This window comes from Tinamus guttatus, unplaced genomic scaffold, assembly GCF_059628265.1.
Source record: "Tinamus guttatus ecotype Peru unplaced genomic scaffold, ASM5962826v1 Tinamus_guttatus_pri_ptg000323l, whole genome shotgun sequence".
Taxonomy (NCBI): domain Eukaryota; kingdom Metazoa; phylum Chordata; class Aves; order Tinamiformes; family Tinamidae; genus Tinamus; species Tinamus guttatus.
In genome coordinates, this window is record NW_028288857.1 from 1,429,072 (window position 1) to 1,449,193 (window position 20,122).

Below are 20,122 nucleotides of genomic sequence, written 5' to 3' on the forward strand. Positions count from 1 at the left end.
AAAGCATCTCTGATACCTTTCTGCTCCTCAGTCTATAAATGTCTCGCATGTGTTCTCTGCTATAGCACAACTTATTACTAATTTATGCCCTGAACCCTATGCAGAACTACAAAGTTGCTAAGAGGCCACGTGGATGGAGATATTACTCTGCGTCCCTTGAAAAAAATTTGGCAAATCATATTTACCAAATGGATATCTCAGTTTCCTTCCAGCTGCTTCCTGCCAGCAGCAAAATGCAACACGGATGAGCTATTAGAGTACAGAAAAAGGTTGCTTTATTGGGTCCCAAGAGACTAATACTTTGGAAGGAGACGTGAGCTGGAAAATGTGCAGATTTAGTGATCTTCTCTTAATGGGTTTATAACTGGGAGCAAGGTAAAGATTGACTGAGTTTTATCTTATCTCTCTAAACTTCTTAAGCATTGTAATCATTATGGTTGCTCTAATGTGAAAGAATAGAGATAGTTATTCAAGCAGATGTGCTAAGGTTCTGTACTCTAACACCATAAATAAAGTTAGGTGGTAGTTTAGGAAATCAATCCATATCACTAATCCCTAGTGCCATCAGAGCGTGGTCCTGTGCTGAGTCTCAGCTATGAGAAGGGAAGCTGAAAAATGTGTGCTTTTTCATCTATTGGACTTGGCAAAAAGCGTTAAAAATGAATGAAATCAGTGGTCTTGTCACTTAATGACCTGAGCAAATTTGGTTGTGTTTGGCAATTATAGTGCTAGATAGTCTGTTCATATATACATATATATACGTATATAGAGTTAAAAGGTTGTGTAATTTATTAAATCTAAGAGTATTTAACTTAGTAGTAACATTTTAATTATATACTGATTGCCGAGTCAATACTGTCTGGTAGGCCAGCATCTTGTCTGATTTATCTGCAGTGTGATCACCATATGAAAACAAATATATCTGGCACTAGTTAGAAATACAATAAAACTCTATTACTTTCTAAGATATATTATTTGCTAGAGGTATTCAAGCAAATTAATCTCCAAAGTGGAGATGTTCTGTTTTTCATTTTTAGCACAGTATTTGGTTCAACAGAGTCTCCCATTGTGGGTGTTTGTATCTGGCATTTTGGCTCAGCTTTTCATTACACCTTTTGTTGGCTACGGAATTTAATATAAGGAAAAAATCCTACCACTTGATCACTGTTTTCTGCAAAAACTGGTAGTTATTGGCCTGATCCATGGTTGCCAAAAAGTTGTCAAAAAGGTTTGGAAGAAGTTCTGCATTAATTTCAATTTTAATTTAGCTTGTGGCTGCAGTGATGCAAGCTTTGTTAGAAACATTGCAAGCGTAACGCTAAATGAAAGTGCTTAGCAGCAGGCAAACGTCAGGGCCGCTGGAAATATGGAAGAAATAATTAAAACAAGTTTTCACTGTCACTTGCTTCTGTTGCAACTGTTGTTGTTCAAATATGAGTCCACGTAGGCTGCCTGTTTAAGAATCGAGCATTAAAACAATGTTGTCATCTTGCTCAATATTTAACCATTACTCTTATATTTCACCTGTTCTTTCGTGGTTTCTCAGTAAAAAATAGGCAAAAAGTTCTGCAGCCTAACGCTTTTTCCTCGGCTTATCTGTTTGAACAAATTTTGAATTGATTATAAGTGTTTTCTAGTGGCAGAATTTACTTTCCCTCAGGTCAGGTCTTTTTTGGAAGATCCTCGAGCCTGTCTGGCTTTAAAATACAAAAGCCTGGGTCTGCTGGGAGCAGGAGGAGCGCTGGGAATGACTGCGTAGAGCAAGATTACACGGTGCCGTTTTAATTACATTGTTCACAGCACTGCTGCTTGTCTCATCTTGGTGCGAGAGTCAAAATTCAGTCCAAGGTTATGTGGTTCTGTAACCATTAGTCAAACGCCGATATTATTTGAAAGAGAAAACCAAAGGCTGAGCGAGTTGAAGTCCAGAGGGGTTTGGAGAGGCAGCTTTCCTGGTTAATCTCACACAAGTGCTGCACTTTAGCGGGCTGCAAAGCTGATTTTCTGTTGCTTTTACAGGATGATCTGTGTGCCGGAACTGGCAAAATACTGAGTAAAACAAAAGTTTAATGACTGACTAATTGTGCAAAACAGAACGTAATTTAGATGTTCAAAGGTGTTCTGCAAAGGTATTCATAAGCTTTTGCCTAGGGCTATATTATAATAACACAATTTTTAGACTGAGGGCCAGAAAGGAATCTAGGTCTGCTGAGCAGTTATCAGATCCCTTTGGAAAAATAATCTTTTTTTCTGGTGACCCTTAAAAAAAGGTTGAGAGAACTCAGTTAAAAGAACTTTGAGGAATAGTCATTCCTCTGCTGTCAGGATCTTTGATGGAGGAGATGAAAAGGCAAACGGTTTTCCCTGGAAACAGGGATAAACTTTGTTTCTTTTTTTTTTCTTTTTTTCATGGGAAAGTTAAAGTACCCATGGAATAAACAGCTTGAGCAGATTTTCAGGCCTGGCATTACTCATTCAGCAGCTGGGAAAACAGGGCAGCAACCTACAGTATCCATTTTCAAAGGAAAGTATTGCACAGTGGATCTATTACTCACTTGTATTTCCTTTTATGTCTTGTAAACGATGCGTCATTCTCTATTCCCGAAACAAACTCCTACCACTGAGCACTATTTGGAAATTGGTTGCACATGGCACAAGCTGAAAGCTTTATTCCTGGGGATGCCTTTTAAGAAAACATTACTGCATATTGAGGAAGCATTTGCAATGATTATTACTGCAGGGAAGGGGAGCAGTATATGGATGCCCATGCAGGGATGGTTTTTCACCCTTCCTAGCAGGTGCTGCCCGATAACCTGGCTCCTTATCAGAGCAGTGAAGGTAGGAAACACTCTGTGCATTTATCTGCCTTCCTCTTAGCAGCCCAAGCTTCAGCCAAACAGAAGTACGTGCACAGTTTAGTTGGTGAATCTTGTGTTCCTCTACATTACATCAGGATTTCAAGCAATTTCACTTGAGGCTCCTAGAAAGCTGCTTTTAATTGAGTATCAAAGCAAGTTTGCCATTAGAGAGGGGAAAAAAAAAAAAAGAGGAGGGGGGAAGAAACAAGAAGTTATGACAGATCACATTAAGAAATGACAGATCACTGTAATTATAACAAACCGACCTTGAAGACAAACAGTTTTAATTGTGAACTTGAGGGGGAAAAAAATTCCCATGACCTGCAGCTAATTGTCTAGTTATCTGAAAACCCTTGCTAAATGAGTTTGTTGCTTTGGAAAGATTTTAAAAGCACAGTGGTGCGAATGAGGGATTTTTGTGTGTGTGTGCTGGTTGCACTATATGATTTCCTGTGACTGGTTACTTGTTGTTATTTTTTCACATCTATTGGCAGCAGTTTACTTGCATATTTAAAATCTCCTGGGACCCTCTTTCTTCTACTGAGCATAACTCCAACTGATTAGTTTTCAATAAATTACGTATATCAAGAAATTAGGTTGGGGTAGCATTTAGGATGACTACTCAAAGATGAGCTCTGTGTTTGTGCAGAAGTCAAGGACATTCATGGTCAAGTGTGTATGTCTTATTGATTCTTAATTCAGCCAACATTGAAAGGAAATTATCCATTATATCCCAGTGGGAATTTTTGTATGACCTCTATCCCATCTTGCTGTACTATAGGATACAAATAATTTCAGACTGACAAACTTCTCACAGTAATTTGCAGAATCAACATATTGAATACATTTGAATGTCTTTGATTCTGTCTATTTGTGCCACAGACTCAGCTTGTAAACATTTGTAAGAATCTGAAATTAATTTTCTCTTACATTCTCCTGGGCGTCTTAGAAAAATATTGTGTAAATCCAGTCAAAAAGGAAAAATATTGAATATTTCCATCACAGTGGGAGACCCCTTCATTGACAGAAGCAAGATGAGTCTTTTCTAGATAGTACAGCTGGGCTTGGAATTGGGTGGACTTTTCTGAAGCAGCTAACAGTGAAATGACATGATCTTCCAGATGTGACAGCTTCCTGGAGGCTGTGGCTACCCAAAAGTATCTGTACCAGTGTCCTATCATTCCTATATACACGTGAGATCCATTTAAACTGGGCTATGTGTTGCATTCAGAAGGTCAGTGACCACGATAGAGCATCATCAAAGGCTTTTTCAGACATGTGTACTGATATCCTATTTTTGTGAGACTGTAATTTTTCTCCAGGGCTAAGAGCAGAAGCTGCAGTATTAACATGCCTTATAATCAGCCACTGACCGAGGAGATCAGTCAATAACTTGTCTACCCTGTAATGAATAAGTCAAGATAACTTCCAGCTGAGAAGTCATTACTGCTCCTTCCACTTGGTTAGATTTTTGTCCTGAATGAGACAACAGGCAGTAAAGGGATCAGTGAAGATATGTAATGTGAGCTGGTGAAGACTGGCTTGAGGGCTTTTTTTGCCTTCGTTTTTATTGTAGTGCTTGGATTTTCCCATAATTTTAAGCAGCTGGAGATAGCTGATGGAGGAGCATTGGGAGAAGTGGGTTTTTTTGAAGATGGCAAGATGTGATTGAGGGATGTTTTTGTCTGCAAGGAAAGGGAACAGAGAGCTCTGTGGAAAAGGCAAAGATGGGCAAGTGCCCGTCTCTGCTGAGAAACAGGGGAGTCCTTGGCATGGGTGCTTGCTCGGTGGCCTGCTGTGCTCTGAAGCAGCTTGGCTGGCTGCAGCCACCACCAAGTGCCCCTGCTCCGTTAGCACCTGCTCTTATCAGTGCTATATTTGTCCCGGGTATTTTAACAGTGTAGAAAAGCCTGTATTAATAGCTACTGCAACCAGTGTGGAAAAGGTGTTGGAAGAGCAGCTCCGGACACCCCATAGCGGAGCTTTGGCCACGGAAACTAGTGGGTTTGCCAGGGAGTCGCGTTGGTCTCGTGTCATCCCCGTGTCACCTCCCTTCACGCAGCCTCCTTGGTTATTGCTGGAGCTTCAGCAGGCCACGGGGCCTTATTGCTTAATTCAGCTGCAACAGCACCTGCAAGCCCTGGCTTTTCCTTCAGTCATCCCCATCCTCACGCTGGAGCTGGTGAAGCTTTGCCAGTTTTCTGTCTGTTTAACTTCTGTGTTTTGCTAATATCTTGGAGCAGGGAGGGTGTTTTTTGCCGCAGCCAAGAGATGCTGCTGGGCTGGAAAGTGGAGTTGAGTTTGTGGGTCTGTGCCGTGCTCCCCTCGCACCTCCAGACCTCTCTGATACAGCTCCCAAAAGAGGACACTGGCACTTCCAATGTGCTCGAAAGTCACCTGGAAAAATGAATGAATACGGGATAAAGGAGCACAGGACAAAATTCCCTTTTGCTAGACTCCCACTGGTTTAACAAGGCTAGGCTGTATTTACGAAAAGGATCCTAAGCTTCGTTGACATCATCACGCATCACATCTGCGTTTGGTGTGTGTTCTCAATGTGAGATCTGGCTGAGGAGCTGTTTCGTTGCTAGCTATTATCCAACAAAAAATATGTATACGTGTATGTTGATACAGCAAGTTTTTATGTGCTTATATATATACACATATATATATGTATGTTCAGGATACCTGCGTAGAGATTTTGTCAGAGTGAAAACGAAGGGTTTTGGATTTCAGCTCAAAATACGTTAACCTTCTGGGAAAAAAACTCTGAAAAATAAGGCTTTGAAAGAGGAATGTATCAGTTTAATGTGCTGTTGAATGCAAGAGATCTATTTCAACTTGTAAACCTATGTAAAAATAAAGCATGAGAGACCTGACTGGTAACCTTTTAATGTTTTTAGAATGGTATTCACTAAAACATCTGTACTTCATTGTCATAAATGTCACAGCTGTGTGAAAACCTCATGTATATGGGCCATCAAAACAGAGAGGTGGGCAGCTCTGAACCAGTGAATCCCAGGAACTTGAGGTTTCTTACTGAGGTCTATTAAGGGTAATGTTTCTGAACACAGCTTCAACTTCCCATCATTATAGTAATAGACTTGGGATCCTACACAAGAATCCTTTTTCCAGCAGTTGCCACAATGATGACAAAAATCAATGCACGTAGGTGAGATGGAGACAGGTATTAGCATTAATGAATCTAGCTGGTGGACAAAAATGTTCCATACAAGTCACATGAAGCTGAGCTTACTCGCAGAAAGGGGTAAAAGCAGAGTACATGAGGCTGAAAAATGAGCAGAGGGCGATGAATGACACGCATGTTGTTTTTCATTGGGAGATGCTTGGCAGTATTTTCATTTTGCTTGCATGGAGTTTTGGAGCCTGTCTCATACCATATGGCATATTAAGCACAATAAAGATGTTCATTTGGCAGCTGGAGCATGACTAGGAACATCAGAAGAGTCATATATGCATCAATAAATGAAGAACTCTGCCTTCGTGTAGATAAATGTTAGATCATCATTTTAATTGCCCATTGAGGTCTTGACAATGAGACAACCACTTTGTAGACACGTCTGCAGGAGCATTTCCCACACTTTAGATGGGGAGCAAAGCTGAATTGCTTCATCTTTGCGCTTCTGCAGCACCTTGAACACCAGACATGAATGATTTTCCGAGCTCTCTGTAAATAGATAACGAACAATTGTGGCCGCCCTGAAGAGCTGCAGCCTAATTAAACTCTTTAAGCTCTAACTCTGTGTGCGTAAGAGGGCAGGGTAGGTTTCAGTATGTGTGGACCCCGTCAGCAGGGCTGCAGTTCGATCCTGCCATACTACAGCTGAGCGATAGGAATCATGCCAGCTTTATGTTAATACTGATACCACCTATTTCCTTTTGCCTCCCATCTCCTAACTTCTCTCACACCTCATCTTTGCGTGGCCGGTGCAGAACATCACGATCACATCATCGTGGTGACGTAGCACATGATGTTCATGTCACTGACGTCTCCCATGGCCGTGGTTGCCAGGGCTTCTCCGTGGGGAGACGTTTCGGGTTATCTGCTCTGCTTCTGGTCTCTTCCCCCTGTGAACCATAGTACCTTTGATGCACACGTTCTCTATCCCGCTGACATGGATTTGGTAACCACTTCTGGGGTAATTAGGGATTGTTTTAATAAGAATCTAAGATCTTATTAGAAGAACTGCTTGTAACAGAATGTTTTATTTCTAATGAGAGACATCCATAATCTTCCTGAAATCTGGCACTTTTATAATTTAGATAGCTTCTCGATAGGACTCTGGGTTGTTTTCTGTTTCCTTCTCTGTGCTCGTTCATCTTGTTTTCAGAAGCTGTCAGTCCTGTACCCAAATTTCCTAGAGCCCCAGGAGAGACCGCAGGATGCAGCTCAGTAAAGTGGCTCTGTAGGGGGGCACAGTGGTTGGTTTTTGTCTTTTCATAGTTTTGTTTTTCCCTTGACTGAAGCCAAGGGGTAGGCCTAATGTTAATGCACAGGAAAATGATTGAATCTAAGATCTGTATGTCCAGAAGAGGCTTCAGGATGCCACCCATTCCGTTGTCTTGCTCTGAAGTAGGATCAGATACCGAGATTGATCCTGAGTGACTTTTGGATTAACCTTCTGTTTGATTAAACCTTGTTAAAATGCTGCAACGCCGGGTGTGCAGCGTGACCTTTGCAGTAAGCTGCTTTTGTACAAGAAAGCTTTCTGTAATACCTCACTGGGCCTTTCCTTAACCCGCAGCACCAACCCTCCTGTAGTTGCTCACAGACGGGTTCGTTCATGTTTGATCTTGGTGGATGTGAGGAGTAGTTATTAACCACTTAAACTTTTACACAGGGATTTGTATATGGATTTTTTATTTGTTTAATTATTTCTTTAAGGGTGTCAGCAGTCTGCAAGCTTGTTTAGAAGTTACAAAATACAGTACCCCAGACCCATATTTATCCAGTGGGGTAAATATGGGCAAGCTGCGGAAGATGGAACTTCTCCAATGTCTCCTGGGTGCCTGAGGCACACGTGTGGGATAAGAGGGCAGAGAAACTTGGGCTGTGCTAGAGCCACCCTCCCAGAACTGTAAATTTTGCGTATCTGCTCTGGCATTTCCTCCAAAGCGATCTGAGTTTAGGGAAGCCCATGTTCCCAAAAGGGGTCATTGGAAAGGTGCCTGGGAATGTAACTGGGATTTTGTGAGAAGTTTGCCAGTCTTTTAAATGCAGGAGGTATCACAGTTCTGATAAAGTTCAGATTTACCCCTAACTTCAGACTATTGATTTTATCTAAAGTTACACTTATTGTCAACTCTTAACAATTTACTTTGGTTTCTTCTCCATTGGCCCTTGGTCCGAGTAATCTTCACTGTTCTCTATCCATATGATCACTTCATCTCCTTCCACCCACTTCTAATTTCTCTCCTACCTATCAGTAGCTCTCAGAGCCTTTTCATTTTCTTTCCCTCTCCTTGCTATTAACCTTGTCAAATACTCTTGTTTCGGTGGTAGAATTGGGAATTGAAAGCATCAGTGCTTTTGGATAAGATATGGTAAGAAAACAGTTTCCCACTTTCAAGCAACTTAACTTCTGCCCCAGGAAAAAATGCAGAGTTTCAGAAAACAGGGTTAGGGGATGAACAAAGCACAAAAGGCCTAGAAGTGCTGAAATCGTAACTCCAAGTGAATACAAAATACAGACCCAAGCACATGTGCTGATCATGTGTGTCCGTTCTGCATGAGCTCTGCACCCAGATGGCAGCAATGCTCTGAAGTACAAGGTGGCGGGGAGTGTGTCTTGGCCGGTGACAATCCAGCTCTGAACCCTCACTTTTGGTTTTAAAAAATGACTTCACCATATTAATTAGGTTTTATATATATATATATATATTACTGGGAGACTTTCTACTCTTGATATAATTGTCAGAGAGTGAGATGCCAAATTTTTCCAGGTGAAACATATTAACAGGCTGGTAAGTCACCAGCACATTTTTATTATGAGGAGGATATGTTCGTTCAATAGAACAACTTGCCCGATTGTTTTTTACAGGTAGGAAAAAATTGTTAAAGGTAATCCACTCATAATTCATCCAGATTGTAACCTACACAGTGATTAGAATAGGACATTTGAACTCCCCACATTTGTGGTGACAGGGAAATTTTGACTTTTTGTGGGTTGATAGCTTTAGAAGTTTGTAGTGATTCCATTAAAATCCCTGTCATATCAGCAACATTAATTGCAATGGGTGGTTGTTATACTGGCGTGGCATGTTAATAAGGAATTTTCCATCAAATTGCTACTGTGACTGCAAAGATCTTTCCATGGGTATTGCCAGGTCTCAGAGCCTGACCAAGGCCCTTAGGACAGTGTGGACACTGGTGCAGACTGCAGTCATGCAGACTTGGCATCATAAAATTGTTTCAAAGTGCCATTGCTCCAAAATTCTCTTTTCTCCCATTTACGGCAGTGCAAGATATTGCAAGCAGGGGTCTGCGATGGGTCGGATTCAGATAGATTTGTCTGCAGGGACTGCAGTAGCTGCGGGGAAAGACAGCTTTTTGTTTCCTTTTTTTATTTGTAATCCTTTTTGCTTTCAGCAAAATTCAATGAAATGGCAAATGTGCTGATGAAATTCGGCTTTGCTATCCCCCTGTGAATCCAAGGGTAGTACTCTTACCCTTGACTAAATCAGAGGAAATGGGAGGAGGATTTAGCTAAAACATCTAAGCAAGCTTAAAACTTCTACAAAAGTAGATCTGGCAGGTACTTGGATAATTTTTGTGCAAGAAACTACAGAGGCCAAAATTTAGCTACTTCTCAGTAAGATGATAGGCAGGTATGACTATAGATTCAGAATTTGATGTTCTTTTTAAATCCTGCTTCAGCCTCCTAATTCCTTTGTGGATGTGGCAAACACTATCATGTGTAGATTCATCTGTGCAGGTTTTGAGTTCTTTTTTTTTGTATTTTTTGCTTTTGCTTAATTTTCAATTTAACTTTTCTCATCATTGTGCATCATAAAATGAAATTGTATTTGAAATCTGGATCTGGCAGTAGTTCTTTCCTCCCAAGATTCTTGTACTTTGGGATTCATCCCCAGTGAAGGTCCAGAAGGAAGGGATTTCCATGAGGTCTTCTGGCAGCTGAGCTTCAAATTGGCATGTCAGGAAAGAAATATAAAATTTGGTTTGGCTCAAAAGCATCATGATGAGAGGATTTTTATGAAATTTTGCAGCAGTGCTTTGCGGCCAGCCCCACTACTGGGATATTTTTTTGGGGGGCTTTTGAAAGCAACAACCGAATCCAACAGGATAATATACACAATGAATTTAAACAATTACAGAAAGTGCTTTATTTTCAGCAAACTGTATTGTCTTTGATTGTCTGTAGTCTCTGCTGTCCTGTCTGTATCCATCTCTTAAAATGTAATGCAGTTTCTAAAGATCCCGTAGAAATGAAATACAAAATTGAAATAGCAAGTACATGCAGCTAAGCAAAAAATTCTTTAGTAACAATAACTTGAGAAGCAGATGTGGAATATAGAACAGACTGTCTGCAAAAGCATATGCAAGTACATTTTTCTCAGATGTCAAAACCTGAAAAGTTGACTTGGGAACTAAACCTTGGGGTGAGGAAGCCACTGTGAGGGCAAGGTGCAACTGAGGTCCCATCATGATGCAGCGTGAGGTGCCTGCAGTATCGGTCAACCCTCCTAGGTCTTTAAAAACAAAATGAGCAATGGCATAAATCCATAATGGCTGAGAGTATTTTAAATCTTCCAGGTAAAGTAAAACAGGCTTATTAACCTTTTTATTGTTGTTTAATAAAGAGATCTGAAAATCTTTCGTTAGTGCATGATTCGTTACACTATCTGTATATGTCAATTCAGACATTTAATAAGAAAACATTATAGTGTAATTTTTATTGTATAATACTCTTTCAATACAATATGACATAGAATATTTTCTAAACAACCAGCTCCAAGAATAATCTGCAAACCTACTTTGCCAGCATGAAAAGATTTTGAGATCTTTTTTGAGATCTTGAGATCAGGCTCAAAAGCTTTTGAGTAATTTCTCAATTTCTCTTACTAATTAGCATGTTCAAAATCTCTTCATCCTTGTGAAACTATACATTCGTAAGATTGTCTACAAAATACAGGCACAGAAATAAAAAGCTTCTTTGAAAGTTTCAGATTGGAGCCATTTTTGCTGACATCTATGGGCAAGCCACTAACATAAAAATCTTTGAAGTTTATGTTCCAAAGCCGATACTTAAAGTGGTTTCTTCTGTTTCTTGCAGTGGTGTTTGATGACTGCCAGGGGAATAGCAAATTGAACTTCGAGGTTTCTAACCCAGACTTCAAGGTGGAAGGAGATGGATCTTTATTTGCACTCAAGAACGTGTCGGACGCCGGCAGAGCCCTGTTTGTGCACGCGCGGACTGAACACGCCGAGGACATGGCAGAAATTCTGGTTGTTGGAGCAGATGAAAAGCGTGCTGCATTAAAGGTAAGGGAGGTAGAAGGGACTAGGAGAAAGCACCGAGATGCTGCTATGGGGCTATGTGTCAGCTAGGACCGTAACTGGCGTTAGTTTCTTTCTGGGAACAAAAATCAGGCATTAAAAGGTGTAATATGTCTTCAGGTGCAAATGCTGAATATTCACAAAGAACCGATGCAAATGAAAGAGCCTGAGGACCCAAATCGTCTGGTCCTACCTGTGTACGTTATTCCAGATAACCACCTCTTGGCCATTATTGAAAATTGCAAAGTCTTACTTTAAATACTGTTTATGTTTCCCACTTTATTATTTTCCAAACCTTTATGTTTGGGCCAAGTCTAGGAGGAATGTGGGAATGTTTTTGAGGCTGTGGAGCGTAAATATTTATATAGATGTGTTTATATGGTGCCATTAGCTATCAAAGTACACAAACATCTGCAGGCAGATAATGACCCATATTTGCAGGCGGTTGGTCTGTCGGTCTCTCTGCTGCAGTGATTTTCTGTTCTTCTCTGCCCCCTGAAAGCTATGTCCTTTCTTTTCAACTTCAGAATTACAGTGTAATGCTAACCTCGTAGTATGGGGAAAAGTGCTTCACAAATAGATTGAAATGTTTACTTCACACCCATGAGAGCAACAAAAGGAAACCTGAGATAGCTTCATTTCTGTGCTATGGCATTTAGGAAGGAGGCAGGCAAGACAGTGACTTACTAGACAATTAAACCTGCTACATTTACAGACCTATAATTTCAAGGAAGTAGAAAGAAACTGTAATGAAAATGACTGATCTATTGTCTTATTTGGGTATTTAGACTTTCAGCTGGCAGTCCTGTCATTGTATTTTCAACAATAGCTTAGTGTAACTTAAGTCGTCCATTAAAGAATTCTAGCTGCAGAGGAAGGATTGAACAAACTTCTCAAAGCCTGTGGTGGAGGAAGGGTTTTGATCTGCTCTTCAAGCAGCACAAGATGTGAATATAGATTGCCAGCGGGGAAGAATTATCAGAATGTGTGACTGTGCAGAGAGCAGATCAGAACGCTTAGATGGAATTTAATTTTATTTAAATATGCCATTTCTTCACAAAGTTCAATTTTAGCAAAGTCATACTTGAGAGAGTCTCTTACACTGTGGAGAGGTGGATTTGGGACCACGCTCTGCCAAATGCAGAGCAGGAAGGAGCAGGGCGCTTGGCTCTCCCATGGCTCCGGCTCGCGAGCCGCCTTCCCTTGGGTGTGTTCACAAGAAGATTCAGATTATTTTGTTTTCTCTCTAGGTTTCAAAAGCTTAAGCACTTGGAAAATGGAATTCATGTTCCCCAGTTAGGAACTACTGAAATTATGGAAGGGTTTGGGATGTCACTGACAGCAGATGCGGAGTTTCTCCGTGGCGATCTGATTCTTGTTTTTATGCTCGTTTTCTTAGAAAAGCGGTCCTTCCCATCCCATCTTGAATGGGGATAATCTGGAAGAGAACTTAAACTTCTCAGTAGGAATTAACAGATATGTCTTTGCACTGGCTACCTAGCTTATCAGTGAGCTTTCCTCTTCACCTCATGTTCAGGTTCTGGGTAGCTCCTCCTTAAAATATTGCAACAAATAATTAATGCCTGGTGTTGAGTGGTATCACCAGACTCCCTTCATGATCTTCCATGTATGTAGTGCCACTGGGCCTGGTGCGTTACTGTGTGCTGGGCCCCTTCTTCAGGAGAACGTTGAAGATCCTTAAGGTCCTTCCCCACCCAGGCTGCTGTCAATGCCCCGTAGCTGTTAAAGGGGTTCACCATCCATTTCAGCTGCTGTTTGCCTATTTTAAACATAACAGAGAGTTCTGTCTCTGTCTTAGAAGGATAGAAAGATTACAGTGTCCTATCTGAAGTTATTTTGTGATAACTTTGAACTTAATCCTTACTTTTACAGTCCGGAAGTGCCAGCATGGAAATAGCAAAACTGCTCCATCTGTTTATGCAAGGAATCTTGGCTAGGAAACACTCAGATGGAGCCTTAGTATTTCCGTGTAATTCTGCAGGGTGAAGATGGGCACGCGCTGGAACACTGCTTAGCAGTCAGGGCTTAGAGTACGGTACCCTGTGTAATTAGGGGATAATAAGGAGTTCTTAACTATTTCCCTATTGCCAGCAACTGCCATTTCTTTTCTGAAAGTCTGTAACCTACATCTGTGAAATCCTATTGTTAATGTGTCTAATTGCAGTTTCCCAACGTGTTTGGAAGTGACTGACAACAACAGTCTCTAATGCTGACTGACAGCCTGGATAACCTCATCTGTGAGCCTGGGGAGACATAGCATAATTCCTGAAATTTTAAAGGGTGACTGCTCCCAACTGTATTTTAGATAGACACTGGAAATGCTCAGAAGTGAAATCTGGAGTGGGCAGGATGGTTTTGGTGCTCTAGTGGTTGAGGGACTTGCTTCTTTACCGGTGAAGATGCAGGAGGATTCCAGCTGGTCTCACTGATGAGGTTGAAGTGGCCACTTGAATTGCCTTCATGGCCACAAGGTCAGTGGCTGCTGGAATAGCACATTTGTGTTTGATTCTGCTCCTGGAGCGCAGCGCACACGTGTTCGCGCTCTGGCCAGAGACACGTGGGCAATGCAGAACCCATGGTAGAGTGGCCTTGACTGGAATGTGTGAAGGTGGATTTTTAGCATCATCAGCCACCGCGTCCGTTGCGGTCTGGCTGCAGAACTGGGGTTGGTGACAGAAAAGCAGATATCGCACTGCTGCTTTTTCCATGTTTGGATGTTTCTGATGTTTAACCACTGTTAAAACCATGAGTGCCTGGAGTACTTGTATGCATCGGTAGGTGCTGAGAACATCCGTCTGTAGGCACTTCAGTCTGCAGTTGGATTCTCTGGCCATCTGAACACTGCTTAACTCGGAGGAGGAAAGGGACTTGCCCTGCATTCATTGCTTAGCTTTGCAGGAGTAGTAGGAAAACCAGAAGTTGGAAATTTTCAACATATCTGAGTATTTTAGGAGTCTGATGTTGTAGAAGGAAGTAAAACCAAGCTTTGGTAGTGCCTCATAATAGTTTGTGATGTGCAAAATGCAGCAAGTGAGCTGGGAATTGGAGCTGTGTCCTCCAAGGCTAAACAAAATTATTGTTGGCCCTTCTCCCCTTCTGTAATCTAGTGGTGGTTTTAATAACTATACTGTCAGTACACGGGGAACTAAATGAAAAAAGTAGAGAACAATCTTTCTCTGCAGACAGGGTTTTTTGTGCATTGGCAAATCTAGCCCTTTCCCCCCTCCTTCCCAGCAAAGAGAGTTATTTAGACCTTTATTTGCCGCAGCATCACAGACACGGAGGACAGGAGGGAGAAGAGAGGCAGATAGCAGGAGCCTGGCACCAAGGCAGATAAGAGGGCAGGCAGATATTGAGTAGTGCCCAGCTGGCAGCGACCTCTCCGCGTGGTGCTCAGCAGCCTTCCGTCCAGGAGGATGAAATGATTAAACAGGAGCTGTCAAACCCTCAGGACACTTTTCAGGCACTAGATGGAAAAGGAAAAGGAGGAAGAAAAGAAGAGATAAGAGGGAGGAGCACGCCCTGACACAGCATCTTGTGGACACAGAAAGTTTAAAATTGTCTCCAGCAATAACTCGAACTGGGGGAAATGACATTGCTGCCATTCTGCTATTCCGGCCAGTCCAATCTCATTACCTTGGAGACAAGAGCAGCAATCTGGTCCGGACTGTCCCTAGATTCTTATCAGCCCAAATTCCCTTTTCTGTCAAGTTGCTGCCCTGCTGGGGACAGCTGTGCACATCATTTCCAATCTGCAAAGTATCTAAAGTATCAAACAAATAATGACACTAAGCTCCTTGGATTTAAATGTTATATTTCTTGTTTGCGATTTGCTCTGCTTTATCCCTGCAGTATATAGGTTGCAAATGTTATTGATATAAGATAAAAACTGCCTAGAGTCTTAAATCCCACAAGCATAGCTTTCTGCTTTAGAATAGATGATAAAGGATCAATAATCTTGTAATAAATCAGAGTTCTCTCGCAGAAAAAATATTCATGGAGTGAAGTGAATGGTTAAGTTTAGATATCTGGCAGTTCAATAATTTATTTGGAAAATAAGATCAAGAATCAGCCTCTCTGATATAACAAACAATCACTTCCATTAATGTAAATTAGCATTTCTCAATGTATCAGTTCGGAATAGAGTTCCAAATGGATTGAAAATGACTGTACAGGAGTCTGAAGATGGACTCTCAGATGAGATATTGGCAAACAGGCTAGAAGAGTTTCATGTTATTACATTTCGCATACACCAGATGCTGCAAAAAAGGGAATGTACTGCATAAATAAAAGACCATGTTTTGCATTTAATTTTAAGGTATAAAATAGAGTAAGTCACACGGGTGCATCAATATATGTAATGCAGTTATTATGAGTTATTATACTGATCAAAACAGTATGTACAATACCACTTCTTTCAGAAAAGCTGTAGAGATATTTTCCCTTTGAACATGAGGGTGTCCTTTAGGCATATAAATATAGGTTTTCTTATAGTGCAAACAAAAATTAGCTTTTGCACTCTTGTGCTCAATTTGTCAGAAAACTTAAACAGAATAACTTTTCCCTATTATCCATGAAATAACATACTTGTTACTTCTCTTCCTTGGGTTCTTCATGATACATATTGGCTTGGACTTTGTGCATAAAGAAAAAGCTGAAGTATGAGTGTTTTTAGAATTTGATACCTTTGTGCTTATGGTATTTCATTAAATGGCTTTCCCTGGTTTAATCATCACTGCAGGGCTGCAAGTATGCAAGTAATTTCTTTTTCTCTTTCCCTCTCCGCAGTGCTACATTGTGGCTTTCACAGACCACATCTTAATTAAACTCATGAAAGCATGAGCTTGTTCTCATCAATGGGTCATTCTATTGCATCATTTAGCTGCCTTTTTTCCTGGCTATATTTTTATAAAAATCCTCTGTGCTGACCAGGAGCAGCGAGGGAACAACAAAGAGCGCCTTATGGACCCGGCACCTCCTTAGCCACTGAAATAAGCTCTTTTCCTCGGAAAGCTCCTTTTCCTTGCTGTCCTTCTGCCTGGTCCAGGACCTGCTGAAGTCCCATCCGGGCGGACATGGACTCTTCCCTCCTGCTCTCGTGCTTCCCAAATTCATCTTTCCGGCCACAGCTAGAGAAGTCCTGGGTCTGTGTGCGGTGGCTTTGGTACCGCTCTGACAAAGGGCCATTTATCCGCGAGCTGAGATGGTGCCAAGAGATGTGGCAGTTGCCATAGCAGCCTTTATGGATGGGGCTGAATTGCAGCGTAAATACCGTAAAGGACACATGGTTTTCATTAACTTAATGCTTTTTATTCCCACCCATGTGTGGGGCAAGTTCCCTCGCTGCGTGTTTGAGCGCTCGTACCCAACGTGCCTCCCTCAACTTTGCCTGCTTTCCCCTTGGTGCATGACTGCAGCATGTAAATGAGAGGGACTTGGTTATTTAGGGGGAAAAAAATGGTCTTTGAGACTGGGAACATGAATAATTGACTGTGAAACAAGAAGGTGTTCGCTCCTGCAAGCGGTCTGCGCTTCCCTTCTGAGTAATCTACATTTGTGTTTTATGGGAGCGTGGGAGATGTTTATCCTGGAAAAGGGGCTCTGCTGCTCAGTAGCAAGCAGAGCTGCGACAAGTATAAAACACGTGTAGCAGTGATTAGAAGGTGAAATTAAACAAGTTCTTGACAAAATAAAGCCTTTCTAATTATTCCAAATTATCAGCAGGCTAATGAAAAATTACAGGCCAAAATATTCTAAATGAACATGTTTCATTAAGGGGGGAAAAAAGGTCTGAAATCATAATTCCTTCCAGCCCTTGACGTGTGCTCGGTTGCCTGTTCTCCCTGCCGCAGTAGATGAGCCCACGGGCCCTTTGCGCTCTTGCTTGCCGGGCCTCTGGCGTGAACTGAAGGCTTTTACAGAAGCTCAGAACCAAATGTGCTCCTGGAATGCGACCAATTTTATTCTATTTTCTTTGAAAATACACTTAGGCCTTATCCTTCATCCATAAGACTTAATGGCAAAGCTCCCATATCTCTCAGTGAGGGAGATTGTTCAAAGGTTGCTCGGGTCTCCCATCTGAATTAAAATTCACCCTGGCATGCCAAGAAAATACCTACCCACTTCCTGCTCCTATAATATTATTTACAAGCATGTGAACGGTAGATGGGTGACATGAAGACCTTTTGAACTGAAGTAACTTTTTTACGATCTGGAATACTATCTGTCCTTTATTAAAAAAAAAATACATTTTGTGGGAAAGAGATAAATACATCATGCATTGACATAGTTTTACTCAATTCTGAGTCCAACCTGAAATACTCTGACATGGAGATATTATGTCAATATCGTGTGTTCATTGGCAGAGATTATTCACGGGTTGCTGGAGAACTCTGCTTCGGAGATGTGGGGAACACTTGAAGGACCGAGGTGGAAGAGGCTTAAATTTAAAATTCATTGTAGTAAATGAGGATATAAGAGGGAAGGCAACAGGCTAAACATGATTTAGTACAACATTAAGCAAGATCATAAAGGATAAGTAGACGTCTCTTAGGATATGTAATATGTTACGTTTAGAAAGCAGCTTTCATCCCGAAAGATCCTTAAAGCACATCCATTAAGTACACAGAGAAGGAATATGTGTGTGCATGTCTATATACATACATGTGTAAAAAGTATCTCCATGGATAGATTGTAAATATTATTGCATAATACCTCAATCCTATCAGGCTAGAAAAATGGTAATTTTGGGGTAAGGGCGTTGGGGAAAGGAACTGGTGATTTTGGCATGAAGAAGGGCCTATTTTTTCCCACTGTGGGAGTGATGCAGCCAGTGCACGACAGAGCTCCTGGTTTCACCAGCGATGCCTCAAGTTTATTAAGGAACAGAGAGAGTCCTGAGAGGAGATCAAAGAACCTCATTTAATGTGTTCAGAACTCACCTCGGTGCTCTTTTCTTGTGTGTCAAAGAGATCTGAGAAGCTAATATTGCTGGTGTTTTCCCACTGCAGACATTTCCTTGGGATTACAGGAGCGAGGTGGATTTCAGAGGAGGCTGTAAAATGAAGAATTATTCACATCAAAAGATGATTTCTTAAGTATGAGCTTAGTCACTGCTCTATCACAGACATCAATAATTATCCCTAACGATTGCCCCACTAGTTCCATGCTGGTTTCCACAGACCTGAAGGAACATTTATTATGATTATTATGGGAACACCTATCTCAGCACACCTCTTAGGCATTTAATGGAGCATCACAGGATAAAAATCTACATTTGTCCTCCTCCAAGAATTGATTCTGCCACTGAAAGGACAGATAGCTCCTTCTGAACCCAAAATTCCTTATTTTATTGATCATCAAAATTCTGAAAATACCCCTTTGCCTTTTTTTATAACCTCTTTGGTTAAGTTGCTACAATAAGTTGGAGAGTTCAAGGCATGTCTAATAGAAGAATGACAACGCTGAACCTTAATATAATGTGATATCTCCCTATAATAAACAACTCCACTAATGTGTGCAGTCATCTTGGAGTTATTAATCACCCAGCTCCTCAATTTGTATTTCACTGCGAAATCAATGTGAATAACCTTTGAATTAAGCAGTCGATCTGTCTTGCACAAGATAGTTTTATTAGCTTGTGTGTGTGCATACATACATATGTATTTATGTATGTAAATAGATATAGGTAGGCACCTGCCTTCCTCCAGGTGAGAGCATGTTGAGGGTAGTGGTTACATGGGGCCAGAGGGCAAAGACAGCAGGTGAATTTGAAGTGATCAGCGAACCTGTTACCATCAACAGTTAGTTACTGCTAATAGCTTTGATACCAGCAAAATTCCTCCATGATATTCATTACTATGGAAAAGAAAGATTCTTTTGAGGCATAGGTGGCAAATAGGCATGCTGCTGGGAAAAGAGGAACTGAATTTTACTGCTAGCATCTTCACAGAAGCTCGCTATGCCATCGTTTGCTGCATTGCCATAAACAGGAAGCTTGCTGATGAGTGATGGGAATAGATTTGTTAAAATACTTGTAGTAACTGTTCTGGTAAATGGTTTGATTCAAGTTTTAGCAACGCAAAGTCATTTAGTCAGCAAGTGTTCAAGCTACCGTGAACAGAGATATGCTTTAATTTACCTGCAAGTCAGCAAACACCCTTGTGGTTGATGGTGTTCAATATTTGTTGAACCGTTTGGCATATGTTAGAGCTCAGCAGAATTATCCAGAAATCATTTTGTCTTTCATTTCTTTTCTATCTCTAGAATTACCTTGTGGTTTTGAGAGAAATGAATCACGGATATAGTGTATGCAGTTTTTTAAGATAAGGGATGGACTGTAATCCTTTTAAAATGAGAGCTGTATGTAGCTCAGTGCCTTGGCCTTCGTGTGGGCTGTTTTATAAGATCTCAGCATGATACCTTGGCTGCTGCTGCTTAAAAGGGTCCTGCTTTGCATCACCAATGAGAATCGGGCCAAGTGTTTTCAACTTTATGGAGATGTGCATCTTGAATATTGGCGCTCATCACACCAGAGACCTGCTGGATGTTTTATATGGCAATACCACAGTACCCAGTTCCACAGTTAATGTCAAGGCAATATCGACAAACTGTTTTTCAAATGTTCTCTGTCAAACAGGTTGTGACGTGAGCTGTCTACTCACAGATGAAAAGTTTTATTTTAGGGGGAACTCTGTCTTCCAGT

At 41.2% G+C, this 20,122-nt stretch overlaps 1 protein-coding gene across 2 annotated transcripts in view; it reads left to right on the top strand.

Annotated features, from left to right (window-relative positions):
• Positions 1-20,122, top strand: part of CDH13 (cadherin 13) — a 407,362-nt gene that overhangs the window by 126,010 nt on the left and 261,230 nt on the right. For both annotated transcript variants that reach the window (XM_088529059.1, XM_088529058.1), the window contains exon 3: positions 11,174-11,382. In XM_088529059.1, coding sequence (XP_088385185.1) covers positions 11,174-11,382 — 209 coding nt within the window. The remainder of the gene's footprint in view (positions 1-11,173; positions 11,383-20,122) is intronic.